At 36.7% G+C, this 13113-nt stretch overlaps 1 protein-coding gene across 10 annotated transcripts in view; it reads right to left on the minus strand.

Annotated features, from left to right (window-relative positions):
• ARID4B (AT-rich interaction domain 4B) overlaps positions 1-13113 on the minus strand; it is a 119286-nt gene that overhangs the window by 49249 nt on the left and 56924 nt on the right. For all 10 annotated transcript variants that reach the window (XR_014781464.1, XM_084794165.1, XM_084794167.1 and 7 more), the window contains exons 7-11: positions 12561-12652; positions 7079-7220; positions 5256-5335; positions 2664-2740; positions 733-887 (exon numbers count right to left, since the gene is read on the minus strand). Coding sequence is in view for 9 of the 10 variants with exons in the window: in XM_084794165.1 (XP_084650291.1) it covers positions 733-887; positions 2664-2740; positions 5256-5335; positions 7079-7220; positions 12561-12652 (546 nt within the window). In the remaining variant the exon portion in view is untranslated. The remainder of the gene's footprint in view (positions 1-732; positions 888-2663; positions 2741-5255; positions 5336-7078; positions 7221-12560; positions 12653-13113) is intronic.

Below are 13113 nucleotides of genomic sequence, written 5' to 3' on the forward strand. Positions count from 1 at the left end.
GATGACATTTCTTATATAAGAGATGTTATGGTTCAGGGGACTCCCTTCATAGAGCTGACTCGGCTGGAGTTTTGGAAACCGACCAGAAGTGCGCCAGGCAGTCCCAACTCCACTAAGAGCACACACACAATCAGGGTGGGGAACAGAGGAGGAAGAAGCAGTGTGCGACCGTGTTAGAGATGAGAAGCAGCAAGGTAGGCAGGGTGACACAGCTACAACTCAGAGGGCAAAGGAAAAGGCACAGAGACAAACATGAGGAAGAGGCAGAGTGCTAGGCCAGCAGGAGGCTCTACACGTGGAGCTGGACTTTTATACTTTAAGCCATTCAGAGATTCTAAACAAGGGATTGGTCATTTTGACTTTTAACTGTTATACAATACTGGAGGTGCTTGCTTTTTGTTAATACTGGCTGGGCACTATTCTAGATACTTTTCCTAGTGTTTTGGTAATTACGAAGATGTACACCTGTCAAGGGGTGGTTCACTATCATTCATACACGCATGCACACACACACACACAACGATGCGAACCGTGTTAAGGACTAGGTGGTACTTTTGTCATCTTATAAAAAGCACCCCTGAATCACCTAGGATGAGTATACAAAATTACTCTTAATTCCCCAAACCCATGTCCCCATTTTCAGGAAAAAAATCAAACAATGATATGATGAAAAGATCCCTAACAGTAAAATATTATGCAACATTTTAAAGGGCATCAACACTTTTTATTTACCTCTTCTTCGCTGCTATTATCTTCTTTCTCTTTTTCATCATCTTCTTCCTCCTCCTCTTCCTCGGCTTCACTACTAGAGCTGTCTTCTTTCAACTCAGTCTTCCAGTTAGCAGGAATAGTTCTACTTTTGTGAAATTCAAGTGCCTGATCAAAGGCTAGAAAGAGACCACAACATTAGCAAACTGAACAGATTAACAACTGAGTTATCTAAAAATATTATATATGATATTAAATAAAAATTGTGCCACCAGCAGTGACATTTGTTAGGTGTGTGCGAAGTCCTGGCTCTGAATTAAGAGCTGATACATGAAGAAACTCACTTAATCCTTTTGATCTTATATACAGGGGATCTGCTTTATGGCTAGTAAAGACCACTGCTACCACTAGAAGGGTTCTTGGATTTAAACAGATCTGGGGCTGAAGAGATGGCTCAGTGGTTAAGAGCAGAGGCTGCTCTTCCAAAGGTCCTGAGTTCAATTCCCAGCATCCACATGGTGGCTCACAACCATCTGTAACTATAGCCCCATGGTATATGATACCATCTTCTGGTATGCAAATGTGAATACAGAAAAAAAGTCATTTATATACTTTATATATATAAAGTATATGTGTGTACATACTGTATATAAAGTACATATATGTTATATGCATAAAGTAGACAAACAAATCTTTAGAAAAAAATAAAAAAGAGCCAGGTGCATGTATTTAATCCAGCACGCGGGGAGGCAGAGGCAGGAAGATTTCTAAGCTCCAAGTCAGCCTCGTCTACAGAGTTAATTCCAGAGGATAGCAAAAACTACAGAGAAACCCTGTCTCGAAAAGACCAAACCAAACCAAATCAAACAAAGAAGTACAAAAGAAAAGAAGCAATTTTCTTTTTTTAAACAGAAATTAACCTAAGAACAATTTTAACATAGATATGAGTCAATGTTTATATATATATATATATATGTATGTGTGTGTGTGTGTGTGTGTGTGTGTGTGTGTGTGTGTAATTGTTGTTTTTCTTTTTCAAAACAGGGTTTCTCTGTGTAGCTCTGGCTGTCCTGGAACTCACTATATAGAACAGGCTGGCCTGGATCTCACAGAGATCTGCCTGCCTCTGTCTCTCAATTGCTAGGATTAGAGGTATGCACCACCACCTTTTGAGTCAATGTTTTACTCAATAATTACTAAACAATATTATATCAAGCACAAGGTTAAAAACTAATCAGAAATGTTCTCTGCAAATCTAACTAAGCCAAACTTGAAATTCTGTGAAAAATGAGTTCAAACTAAAATAAGCTAAAAGCAATTATTCTTTTATACTACATTGATATTAATCATAAATGTATAGGCAGTCTACCTACCCGTGATAGGTAAGGAAAGAAAGAAAGAATAATTTACAATGCTAAAAACAAACAAAAGTAGTCAGGTATGGTAACACAAGCCTTTAATCCCAGTACTCAGGAGACAGAGTTCAAGGTCAGCCAAGGCTACCGAGAAACCTTGCCCAAAATAAAAAAAAAAAAAAAACCAAACCAACAAACAAAAGCAACCACAGCATTACTTCTCAAATAACTAGTGGGTGTGTGGGTGTGTATACACATATATTACGTATTATATCACCTTTGATTAGGAATATATATTAACAGAGTTGACAAATCAAAATTACCCTGATTTTATTTTTGTTGTCCCTGTAAACCAAAAGTGATTGCCTAGGTAAAATGTACAGTATTGAAACAGGTGCACTTTTTAACTGTCATTCCAGTTATTACCCTAATTGGAACAGCTACCAAAAAAGATATATAAGAAGACAGGCAAGTTCTCAAAAATAAAAATCTACTGAAAAATTCATTAATAAAGTAAAAGAAAATTTGAATCTATTAATTTATAAAAACAACCGGACAGGTTCTAAACTACTTATAATTTTCCCAAGATTATTCCCTTACCTTGCTTTAATACAGCATCAGGCTTTGGTGCAGTGTCACTAGTAATTTCATGAACATCTTTTCTTGGAACTGAAGTACTATATGATTCCAATATGAAGATGAGAAAAATAAAGAGATTAAAACAACAGTTGTCAAATCATAGGCAAATACAACAAAAATGAGAACACTAACACAAGCAATGAAAATAACTGTACATAGGGCTCTAAGTTCCAAAACTCACACATAAAAGGATCCTGTCTTAAGATTTGTTTCACTTATATCTGGGTTCAAATTCCAGACTCAGGAAAACAGGGAAATGGTACCAAACAGTTCTCTGCTTAGAAACAAATGCTAAACTTTTATAGCAACATAATAGTGAAAACAAACATTTAAGTGACAGAGTGCATGAATCCAACAAGGAAGAAATTAACAGTAAATTTGCCAATGACGAGGTTAGATTAAGATAGGAAGAAAATATGGCTACTGATAAGACAAATTTGTCTAGTTTTTGTTCTGGAGGTATTCTCAACAACATTTTAAGAACTATTTTAGGACTATAAATCAACTTCTAAAATGTAGTTGGGCATTTTACGGAATGCTTCAAACCTAAGAGGAGGTATATACAGACACCTGGGACAGGTTAAATGATAAATATCATTTCTTATTCTCTAAGTAAGCCAAAATTTGGCTTCTATATATTTGTACTAACAAAAAAAAAATGATACCCCAAATACAATTTTCAGAGCTCCACCTCTTTAAAATCTTTTTTTGGGGGGGAGGGGGGAGTTAGAGAGAGAGTTCAGAGTCAAGAGTATGGCCATTCGTCAGGAAGGCCAGAATGTAATCCCTAGCACCCACTGCCTACAACTCCCGTTCCAGGTCTGACGTCCTCTTCTGGCCTCCAAAAGCACCAGACATGCCTAAGTATGCACAGACATACTTGCAGGCAAAATATCCACACACATACACATATAAAAATGAATCTTAAAAAATAAGCATTTTATTATAAAATTTTCAATCAAGCACATGCGAGAAAGTGGGTAAGAATTATGCAAATTTCACATACACCTCAACCACAACAGTCAGAAATTCAGTTACTGTTTCATTCATATCTCTATATACTTCCTTCCCACCGCCACACAATATATACTTTCATTCATTTTTCACGGTGAGTCTTTAAAACACTGTGATGGAAGTACATTATTAAATATCTAAACATTAAATATGTGATCACCTTTCAAAGTTTTAACCAGGTATGACTGACAAATGAAATTGTATATATTTAAAGCATATAATGTGATAACTTGATACACACACTGTAATAAATGATTGCCACAGTCCAATTAATAAACACAATTATTAACCTCACAGTTACCTTTTGAGGGAATAGAGTAGGGAGTGGGAAATACCAAATACGTAAGATGGTGTCAAGAACTACAACTGTCACATCGTGTGTGAGACTCTGAAGCATCATGACACAGGAAGCTTACATTACACCCTGTGACTACCATCTCCCTCTCTACCCCCAAATATAATTTCTTTATTTAATATGAAACAAGTACTCAAACTTCATGTTGAAATTTCTCTGATTATCTAAAATTGGTTAAAGTTGTTTTCAGACTTTTTTTGTTTTTGTTTTTTAAGATTTACTTTATTATGTATGGAGTGTTCTGCCTGCGTGCCACAAGACGGCACCTGATCTCATTGTAGATGGTTGTGAGCCACCATGTGGCTGCCAGAAACTGAACTCAGGACTTTTAGAAGAGCAGGAGGTACTCTAAGTTCTCTCTCCAGCCCCTCATAGATTATTTTCAAATTTTACTTTTCAGGGCTTGAAAACCTAAACTCTAAACCTCAAGAAGTAACTAAAGGTACTAACAACACCTAGTGAGGCCCAGTGGAAAATTATCCGGCTTCATGGTCATGATACTATGAATCTGTGATCCTGGCTACTAGGAGGCTGAAAAAACATAATTGCTAAGCCCATGAATGTGAGAACAGGCTGAAGAAGAAGGAAGGAGAAAAGGAAATACCTAGTTTACCTATTTAATTCTTAATAGTTAAACTAAAATTTCAGAACTCTTCTCTTTAAAAAACAAAAACAAAAGCCTTCTCCATGTTGGGTGGTGGTAGCCTATGCCTTTATTCTCAACACTCAGGAGGCAAAGACAGTACCTGCTTCTCAAGCCTCACAACCTGAATTCAGTCCTCAAAACCCACATAGTAAGAGAACCAACGCCACAGGACAAGTCTTTTGTCCTCCACTCAAGCACTATGCCACTCACATACACACCCCCAAATAAGTAAATAAATCGCTATAAAGAAATACAATATATTAGTAGCTCTTTAGACCCATTAAATACCAAATCCTCCGCAATAAGCCACCAGTTATCACATACCAGACAAAGAGGCGCTAAGTCTGTGGTAGCAGACCTAAGGAGTACGGAAAGATACTGACTTCCAGAGTATGTGAAGGCCATGCTCTTTGAAACACACCTCTTCAAAAACTAAAGCACAAGGTCAACATAAATATCAAACTCATCGTTTAACACTCTGATTTGGAAAGCATGGCTTAGAGGGACAGATTTTTAAAATCACATGAACAATACTTACAATTTGCCATCTTTGAATGATCGAACAAGAATATTGTCTTTTTTCACAGCAATCTCATCACTACAGTCAGGACAAACCACCTTTAAAAGAAAGTGTAGAACTATCATAAGTATAACTACAGTTACATATACATGCCTGCTACTTAAATGCTTTTGAAGGTATACTGTAGCGCGATATAGCTGAAGAGAGGCCCAGAGTTCCCAGAAGCTTGCATACCATATGCTAAGCTTTTAATAAAAATAAAAGTTTATATAATGTTGTAAAAGATTATAGCTCAGGATAGGGACACACGCCTTTAATCCTAGCACTGGGAAGCATAGGCAGGTCTCTTTGAGTTCCTGAGAAGCCACAGTGTCAGGAGAGAACTAATACTTCCACATGTGCACTGTGGGTGGGGCCATGTACATGCAGACACAACACGGTATACATAATAAATAAATAAATCATAAAAATGAAAGGACATGAGTTAGGATCTCTAGCAACCATACAAACAGCCAGGTGCTGCAGCACGACCCTAGACTCCCAGGGCGCAGTGGAGTAGGGTTGGGTGGGCGGGTGCTTAGTAAAGCTAACCAAAGTCACAACACAAGGAGTTTGTGTTCACGTGTGGCTAAGTTTTCATAGAAGTACACTTTATTTACACAGAACAGTATTTAGTTTTTGTCAAAGTATTTTCCTTTATTTTTCTAGCACCCTTCTTTTTTGTTTGTTTGTTTTTTGAGACAAGGTTTTTTCTGTTCAACAGCCCTGGCTGTCCTAGACTTTGTAGACCAGGCTGGCCTTGAGCTCATAGAGATCCACTTACCTCCTGAGTGCTGGCATTAAAGACATGTGCCACTTTGCTTGGCTAGCACTTCTCTTTTTAAAAACATTTTTTTTTAACATTTATTTACTAGGGTCAGGGGAAGAACTGCATGAATGAGTAGGTTAGAGGCCAGCTTACAGGTGTCTGCTCTCTCATTCCACTATGTGAGTTTCAGGATTTGAACTCAGGTCATCAGAGTTGCTGTTGACTAAACTTTTACCAACTGAGCAACATCTGGCCTGGTAATGAAAAAAATGAGTGTCAATTCACAAAAGGTCTGCCCCCTTTTTGCATCTTAGACTTCATAATGGAATTAGTAATTCTCTAAGTTTACATCATAATTTTTCTAACCAAAACATGCAGCTTCTTCATTATCAAACCTGACTCTCTTAGCTATCACCAAGATTTCTTTGTATTTAAACAATTTGGAAAGTAATCTTTTCTGATTTAATAATGCCAGACACACTCTCCTATTTTGTATATACAAAAACAATTAGTTAGAAAAGTCACTGTTTCCCCTATAAACTTACCTGGTTAGAATACTAAACCGTTTACAGCCAGGCATGGTGCAATACACCTGTAACACCAGCACTTGGAGGGTGAATGTGGGAGGTAAAGGCACTTGTTGCTCTTGCACAGGACCCAGGTTCCATCTCCAGCACCCACCTGGGGCCTCACAACTGTCTATAATCCCAATTCCAAGGAATCCAACACCCTCTTCTGGCCTCCAAGGGTAGATATACATACATAAAAGCAAATATTTACACACTTAAAAATTAATTTTTATGTATTTTATGTATGAGTGCCCTATCTGCATATAGAGCTGCTGTGGCAGAGGAGAGCATGAAATCCCATTAGATGGCTGTAAGTCACCATGTGGTTGCTGGGATTTGAACTCAGGACCTCTGGAGAGCAGCTAGTACTCTTAACCACTGAGCCATCTCTCCAGCCTCCCCAGCCCCCAAAAAATAGTTTTTAAAAAACGAAAAACTAAATCCTTTCATACTTAGGTACTCACCAGTGCAGGAAACCACAGTGCTTTCCTTTTATCCAAACTAACACAATCTACACACACAACTTTGCCTAGGAGCTCGTCAGTCTGTCTCCTGTCATCCCCATCGTCGTCACTGGAGGAGGAGGAGGAAGGTTCCTCCTCTGGTCTAGAAGGAGAGCAGAGTAATTCTCAATTACTTTCATGAAGATAAACACATCAATAGTTAGCAGGCTATTTCAGAACTTTCCCACATTTCCCAAAAGCTAAAAAATTGACTCTTAGATTTCTAATCAGTCTCTAAATTTCCAAATAGTAACAGCAAGTGTATCTTCAAACAAAAAGGCATCATATCCCCCCAAATATTTTGGGTTTATTATTTAGGAAAATAAGGGAGAAGGAAGGCATAGGCATAGTAGCTCACACCTGTAATTCAAAAGACCAAGGCAGGAAGGTGTGAACTTTGAGGCTAGCATAAGTTACATAGCAAGATATATCCCAAAAGATAAAACAAACATGAAAGGACAAAGGCAGAACAGAACAACTATGCTCTGTTATATCCTCAAAAACTGCAGAAGGCCCATAGTACACATCTTGGAACTACACTACAAGATAGGAGAGCCCAGGGTCAAATTGCAGGCATTCAGGAGATTGTCTTCTGGCATTCCCAATACTGAGGAAACTTAAAAAGGAAGAAGGCAGGGACTGAAGAGATGGCTCAGAGGTTAAGAACACTGGCTGTTCTTCCAGAGGACCAGCTTATATTCCTAACACTCATGTGGTGACTCACAAGCCTCTGTAACACCAGTTCCATGGGAACTGATGCCCTCTTCTAGCCTCTGTGGACAATGCACATATATGATGCACAGACAGACACAGACACAAAACACTAATACACATAAAATAAAATCTTAAAAAGGGGGCAAATTTTTTTTAAACTGCAAGTTATAGGGAGGGAGCAAGAAGACAATCTAGTTAAGAAATGACCACTGCAATCCTTAACAGCAAATGAACCTAGCTCAGCACACACAAACTGCACACATAGTTCTTTTGTGCTGCTGTAAAATACCTTACAGGAACACAGAATATCGCACTGGGCTACTAAATTAGGAATCTGTCAACTAACAGAAGAAATAGCATCTGAAATCAGGTACTATACTTCCTTGACATTAGAAAAAAGTTGAACATAATTCTAAAACAGGAAAAAAGATAAAGAAAACAAAAAGATACTGTATATTGAGTGTCATGACAAGAATACCCACAATACTGAAAAAAGATTTCTAACAATTATTTCAGACAAATATGAACCAATATCATATTTGTTGTATATTTTAAAGAGATTAATTTTAGTAGAAAACTAACAATGCATAGTAATGCATAGGTTCTTAAAGACTGAGCCACTGGACAGGTGAACATGTATGGAATCATAAAAGGGATGTTTTCCAATTTTTACCAAAAATTAAACTATTAACAGGAATGCAAATCAGAGATAGATCACTTTCCTTAGCATGTCCAAGAGCCCTAGATTCAATCCCTATCCCTACATGTTTTTAAAAGTAGAAAACATAATATTTTATATCAAAAAAGGTACATAAAATAAAAGATATCTTTTGGAATCAGACAGTTGCAAACTAGCAATAGTTGCACAATTTTGTGAACATAATTAAAATTGTAACCAATAAATGTTTTAAAGCAGGGCTTTTAATATGCAAATTAACATGCATTTTTCATGTAATTTTCCAGATAATTGTTAGGATTATCAAATGATAAATTTTATGGCCATAAATAACCTTTGTTAGGTGAAGCAAATCTTATTAGGCTTTATTTCACCTCTAATAGGGAAGTAACAGCAGAAACCTGTCTTCCTACTCTAGCAGTTACATGGACTTTTAACAGGTTATTAAAAAGAAAACCAGTAATAAGATGGAAAAAGCACATGGAAACAGGTCCATAATCCTAAACATTGTATTTTTCAGGCGGAACAAATCATAATTTCTGTCTTGAGTAAAAACAAAATAAGGGTAGAACTCAGTTACGTTACATATTAAGAACAGTAACTTTCTTTAAATTAATAAGGTAGAAGTTGGTCATTTAAAAAATTCTTAGATTTAACTAGGATTAAGTAAAGTCAGGCTACAAATTAAGTGAAAGGTATCAAAAACACTCAATTTCAGAATAAATGGAGGCAGATTAGCTGGTATATAAATTTATAGTTGCTGAAAAGATAAATAAAGGTAACTCTTCATTATTGAGACAACGAAGTCTTGAGAAACCTAGGGAAATATAACCTTACACTTGCTCAAAAAGACATTGCTTGTTTTTTGTTGTTTGTGACATGGTCTTGTTATGTATCCTAGGTTGGCTCAAATTTGTCATCTACTTGCTAGGATTACAGGCACACACCACCATGCCTGGCTAAAAATACATTTGAAATAGCCATTGTTAGAACCACAATGAAGACATTTTTCAGTAGAGTAACTGAAAAGGAAATGAAGGTCACAAAAATGCCCTCAAGATCTAGGTCCAAGACTCTGTTGTAGAGAATAAGAAACAGAAGAATGAACTCTAAGGAAAAGCAGACAAAGAGAAGAGTATTTCAAGCTGTAGTATTTGCTTATGGTGCTCATAAATCAAGGCTCAGAACCCTCAGCAGTGAGACCAACCATGCCCAGTAGTGAAACGTGAGCAACAGCTAGCAAAGCAGGTAACAAAGAGAAGTACACTTCCTCTCCATAACTAGCTCTCCAGCCTTCATACACTGCATGTGTCCAATATAATCCCAAAGCCCATCTGTCACTACTTTAGCATGGTTAGTCATTAAGAAGAAGCGGCACCTACTTTATTCTCAATGTCCAATGTAGAACTATTTTTGTTTTTCTTTAACATTAAAAACTTTGTAACAGATTATAACTTTTAGTCATTTAATAGACCAAATCTATACAATATTCCATATTAAACTTATTTAAATTTATTCTTGCATTTCTGGATTATGTGTAAAATGGTAAATATTACTGTTCCTTTCAGAATGAAAAAAAGTCTTGATACTAAAAATATTTTTTCAATGATATAGGAAGGTGATTTTCTGGTTATCTTGTTTTGTTTTCTTAAGACAGTTTTCTCTGAGTAGTTTGGCTGTCCTGGACTCCTTTTGTAGACCAGGCTGGCCTCGAACTCACAGAGATCCACCTGCCTCTGCTTCCCAAGTGCTGGGATTACAGGTGTGCACCATCAAGCCCGGCCAGGAAGGTGATCTTTCAAACTTTGAAATAGCAGCTAAAATGCAGTTTTGCTGCTGGAGTATGTTGAAGCAGGATGTTTAAATGAACAAACATGTAAAAGTACTGAAGATCTCTTTACACACTAACATTTGATCCCAATGTTTTCATGTAATACAGGATGATTCTATTTAGTACACACATTCTAGACTTTGCACTAGGAATGCTCCACTAGTGACGTCTATATAAATACCCTCAAGCCTGAACACCCAATTCTACAACACCTCTGCACTTGGGGTGGGGCAACTCAGCCTACCCTTGCTAAATAAAATAAGGTAGGTAGGTGTGTGTGTGTGTGTGTGTGTGTGTGTGTGTGTGTGTGTGTGTGTGTGTGTTCGTGTTCTAAGCTAAATAACAGAAATCAGCACTAATGGATTATCTGACTTTTCACACTCACTACTCTGTTATCACCAGTTATTACAACTTGAATATACTCTACATAATTACAGGAATACTAACTATCAATGATAAAACATTAACTCATTAATTTTCAGAGCTATCAAAGCACCCCAGAATTCACAGGCTTCAGTGAATACTCTGTGGTAATGTAATAGTTCTATCAAAAAATCAAAGTCTTCACATCAGAGTTACAACTAATATATACAATGACAGTCATTCACACTAATACTATCATACATTTTCTTTTTACTTTCTTTTTGAGACAGAGTCTTACTATAGCCCTGGCTGGTCTGGAATTCAGAGATTTCCACCCTTCTGCCTCCTGACTGCTGGTATTAAAGGTGTGGACCCACCACATTGGGTCTATCATTTATTTTCAGCGTATTTTCTCTGTGGCTGAAACATTTAATTTAAAATGTCATACATAGAACAATTTTTAAAAAGCTACAACACAAAGTATCCTAAAACTAATCAAGTGGCCAGCAAAGAAACAAGGCAGAGAAATTATCTGGCACCTAAAGAAAACTGTTTCCAGAAGACTCAAGGTAAATAGGTAGGAACTAATATCTTTTCAATGCATTGATTTGTCTTCTAATTTCCTTCCTCAAATAAGAGTTTATTTACTATTAAAACTAATTTGGAAAGTAACTTAAACCAAATTTGTCAGTTGAACCGGAAAAGCCTGTGGGGCAATGGTGAGTTCAAGGCCCAGTTCTCCTTCCTCTGCCTCAGAATGAATTCCCTAATCTTAAATTTTATTTACTTATTTACTCACTCATGTATGTGTATATGTATGTATGTATGTATGTACGTACGTATGCAGGCATGCATGTATGTGTTAAGTATCTGTGTGTGTAGAGGAGTGCAAATGGATGCCCATAGAAGCCAAAAGAAATAAATCAGAACCCCTGGAGCTGAGGACTGAACTCAGATCCTCTGCAAGGGAAGCAATCCTTCTTAACTGTCATCCATCTCTCCAGAAACAAATAATGCCTATTTCTCTTCACAAGTGGCTGTGAGGCTGTAATTAAATAGTGTGAGTGAGCTTACCTACCTTACATCTTGAGGGTGCACAAGCAATCAGTTTTAATATCCGACTTTATATACTGAAAGCATTCACTTAAGGTTTTAAATAATCCAACTTAATATTTATTTTTAGTTGTTTAACAATATTGCTTCATGATTATATTTTTTATTATTGATATATAAAATTTTAATTCAAGCCATTAATTTTTAAAAGAAAACTTCTGAGAGAAAATTTAAAAATGTTATGTTGTCCTATCTACTCCAACTTCTTTTTCTTGCTTCAAGGAAGTGTTTTAACCCTTTCAGGTATTTGTTTCATAGATACTAAAAAAGAAAACCACCAATGACAAGAGTAAGAGATGAAATTTTCTCTATGACTTTTGGCAAATGCAAAGAATTTAGGAGATTCATAAAGAAAAATCATGCCTGGTTTCAAAGGAAAAAGCAGTGAAAAATAAAATGGTTCACATAGAGGTGGGAGGCACAGAGTAAGCAAGGTGATAACAGGGAAGGGAGGCACAGAAAACACCATGAATAAAAGCACGATATCAGAAAATTGGTGAAACGGAACAACTAGTTCAACTCCAAAACCAGCATCAAAATGTATAAAGGAAGAGCTGGAGGTAAACACAGCTGTTAAGGCTAAGGGCGTGGAGCTCAGTCCCATGCTGAGGAGTCTAAATCACTTCTAGAATTGACATCACTAGATCTCGTTAGCATTTTGCAAATTACAATTTAAAAATCATAACTATTAGGCAATACTAGAATAAAAAATTCAGGTTCACTAACAGTTATGAAAATTGACTTACATATGGTTAGATCTTCTTCCTCTATTTGTTTTCTTTCCTATGACTGGAGTGCCAAAATGCTCAGGATTGGTGAGTGGGAGCTGGTCTAGTGTCTGTGGGTGAGAACACAAACCCAACACAAGTTATTACTTTGTAAATGCTTTCTTCATTTTAAACCAACCAGTATAATAGGCTCATATTTTCAATTTTTTTTCAACCAAGAAAGGCTACAATACAACTTTCCTAAAGAAAGAAAATTCTAGCTTCAAAGATATGACTGAGGCCATTACTTGGAGAGAGGAAGAAAAATCAAGCCCTGGCTGCCTATCTAGGTAACTGACTACTTATTAGAAGGCCACACAGACACCCCAAAACCACCAAAATACAAAAAACCAACAACTTACCCAAACACACACCTAACTTATAAGGGTTAATTCCTAGGATGAAGCCAACCACAGCTCAAAAGCTTTGCTTGTCCACAGCAAATCATAATCCATAAAAAACTCTAATTAGTAACCAAAACAATGTAAGATCAAGATAAGCACTAGTAGCTTGAAAGGGGCTTTCCTTTCTA

Source organism: Acomys minous (assembly GCF_964271855.1).
Source record: "Acomys minous genome assembly, chromosome: 9".
In the NCBI taxonomy this organism is placed as follows: Eukaryota; Metazoa; Chordata; class Mammalia; order Rodentia; family Muridae; genus Acomys; species Acomys minous.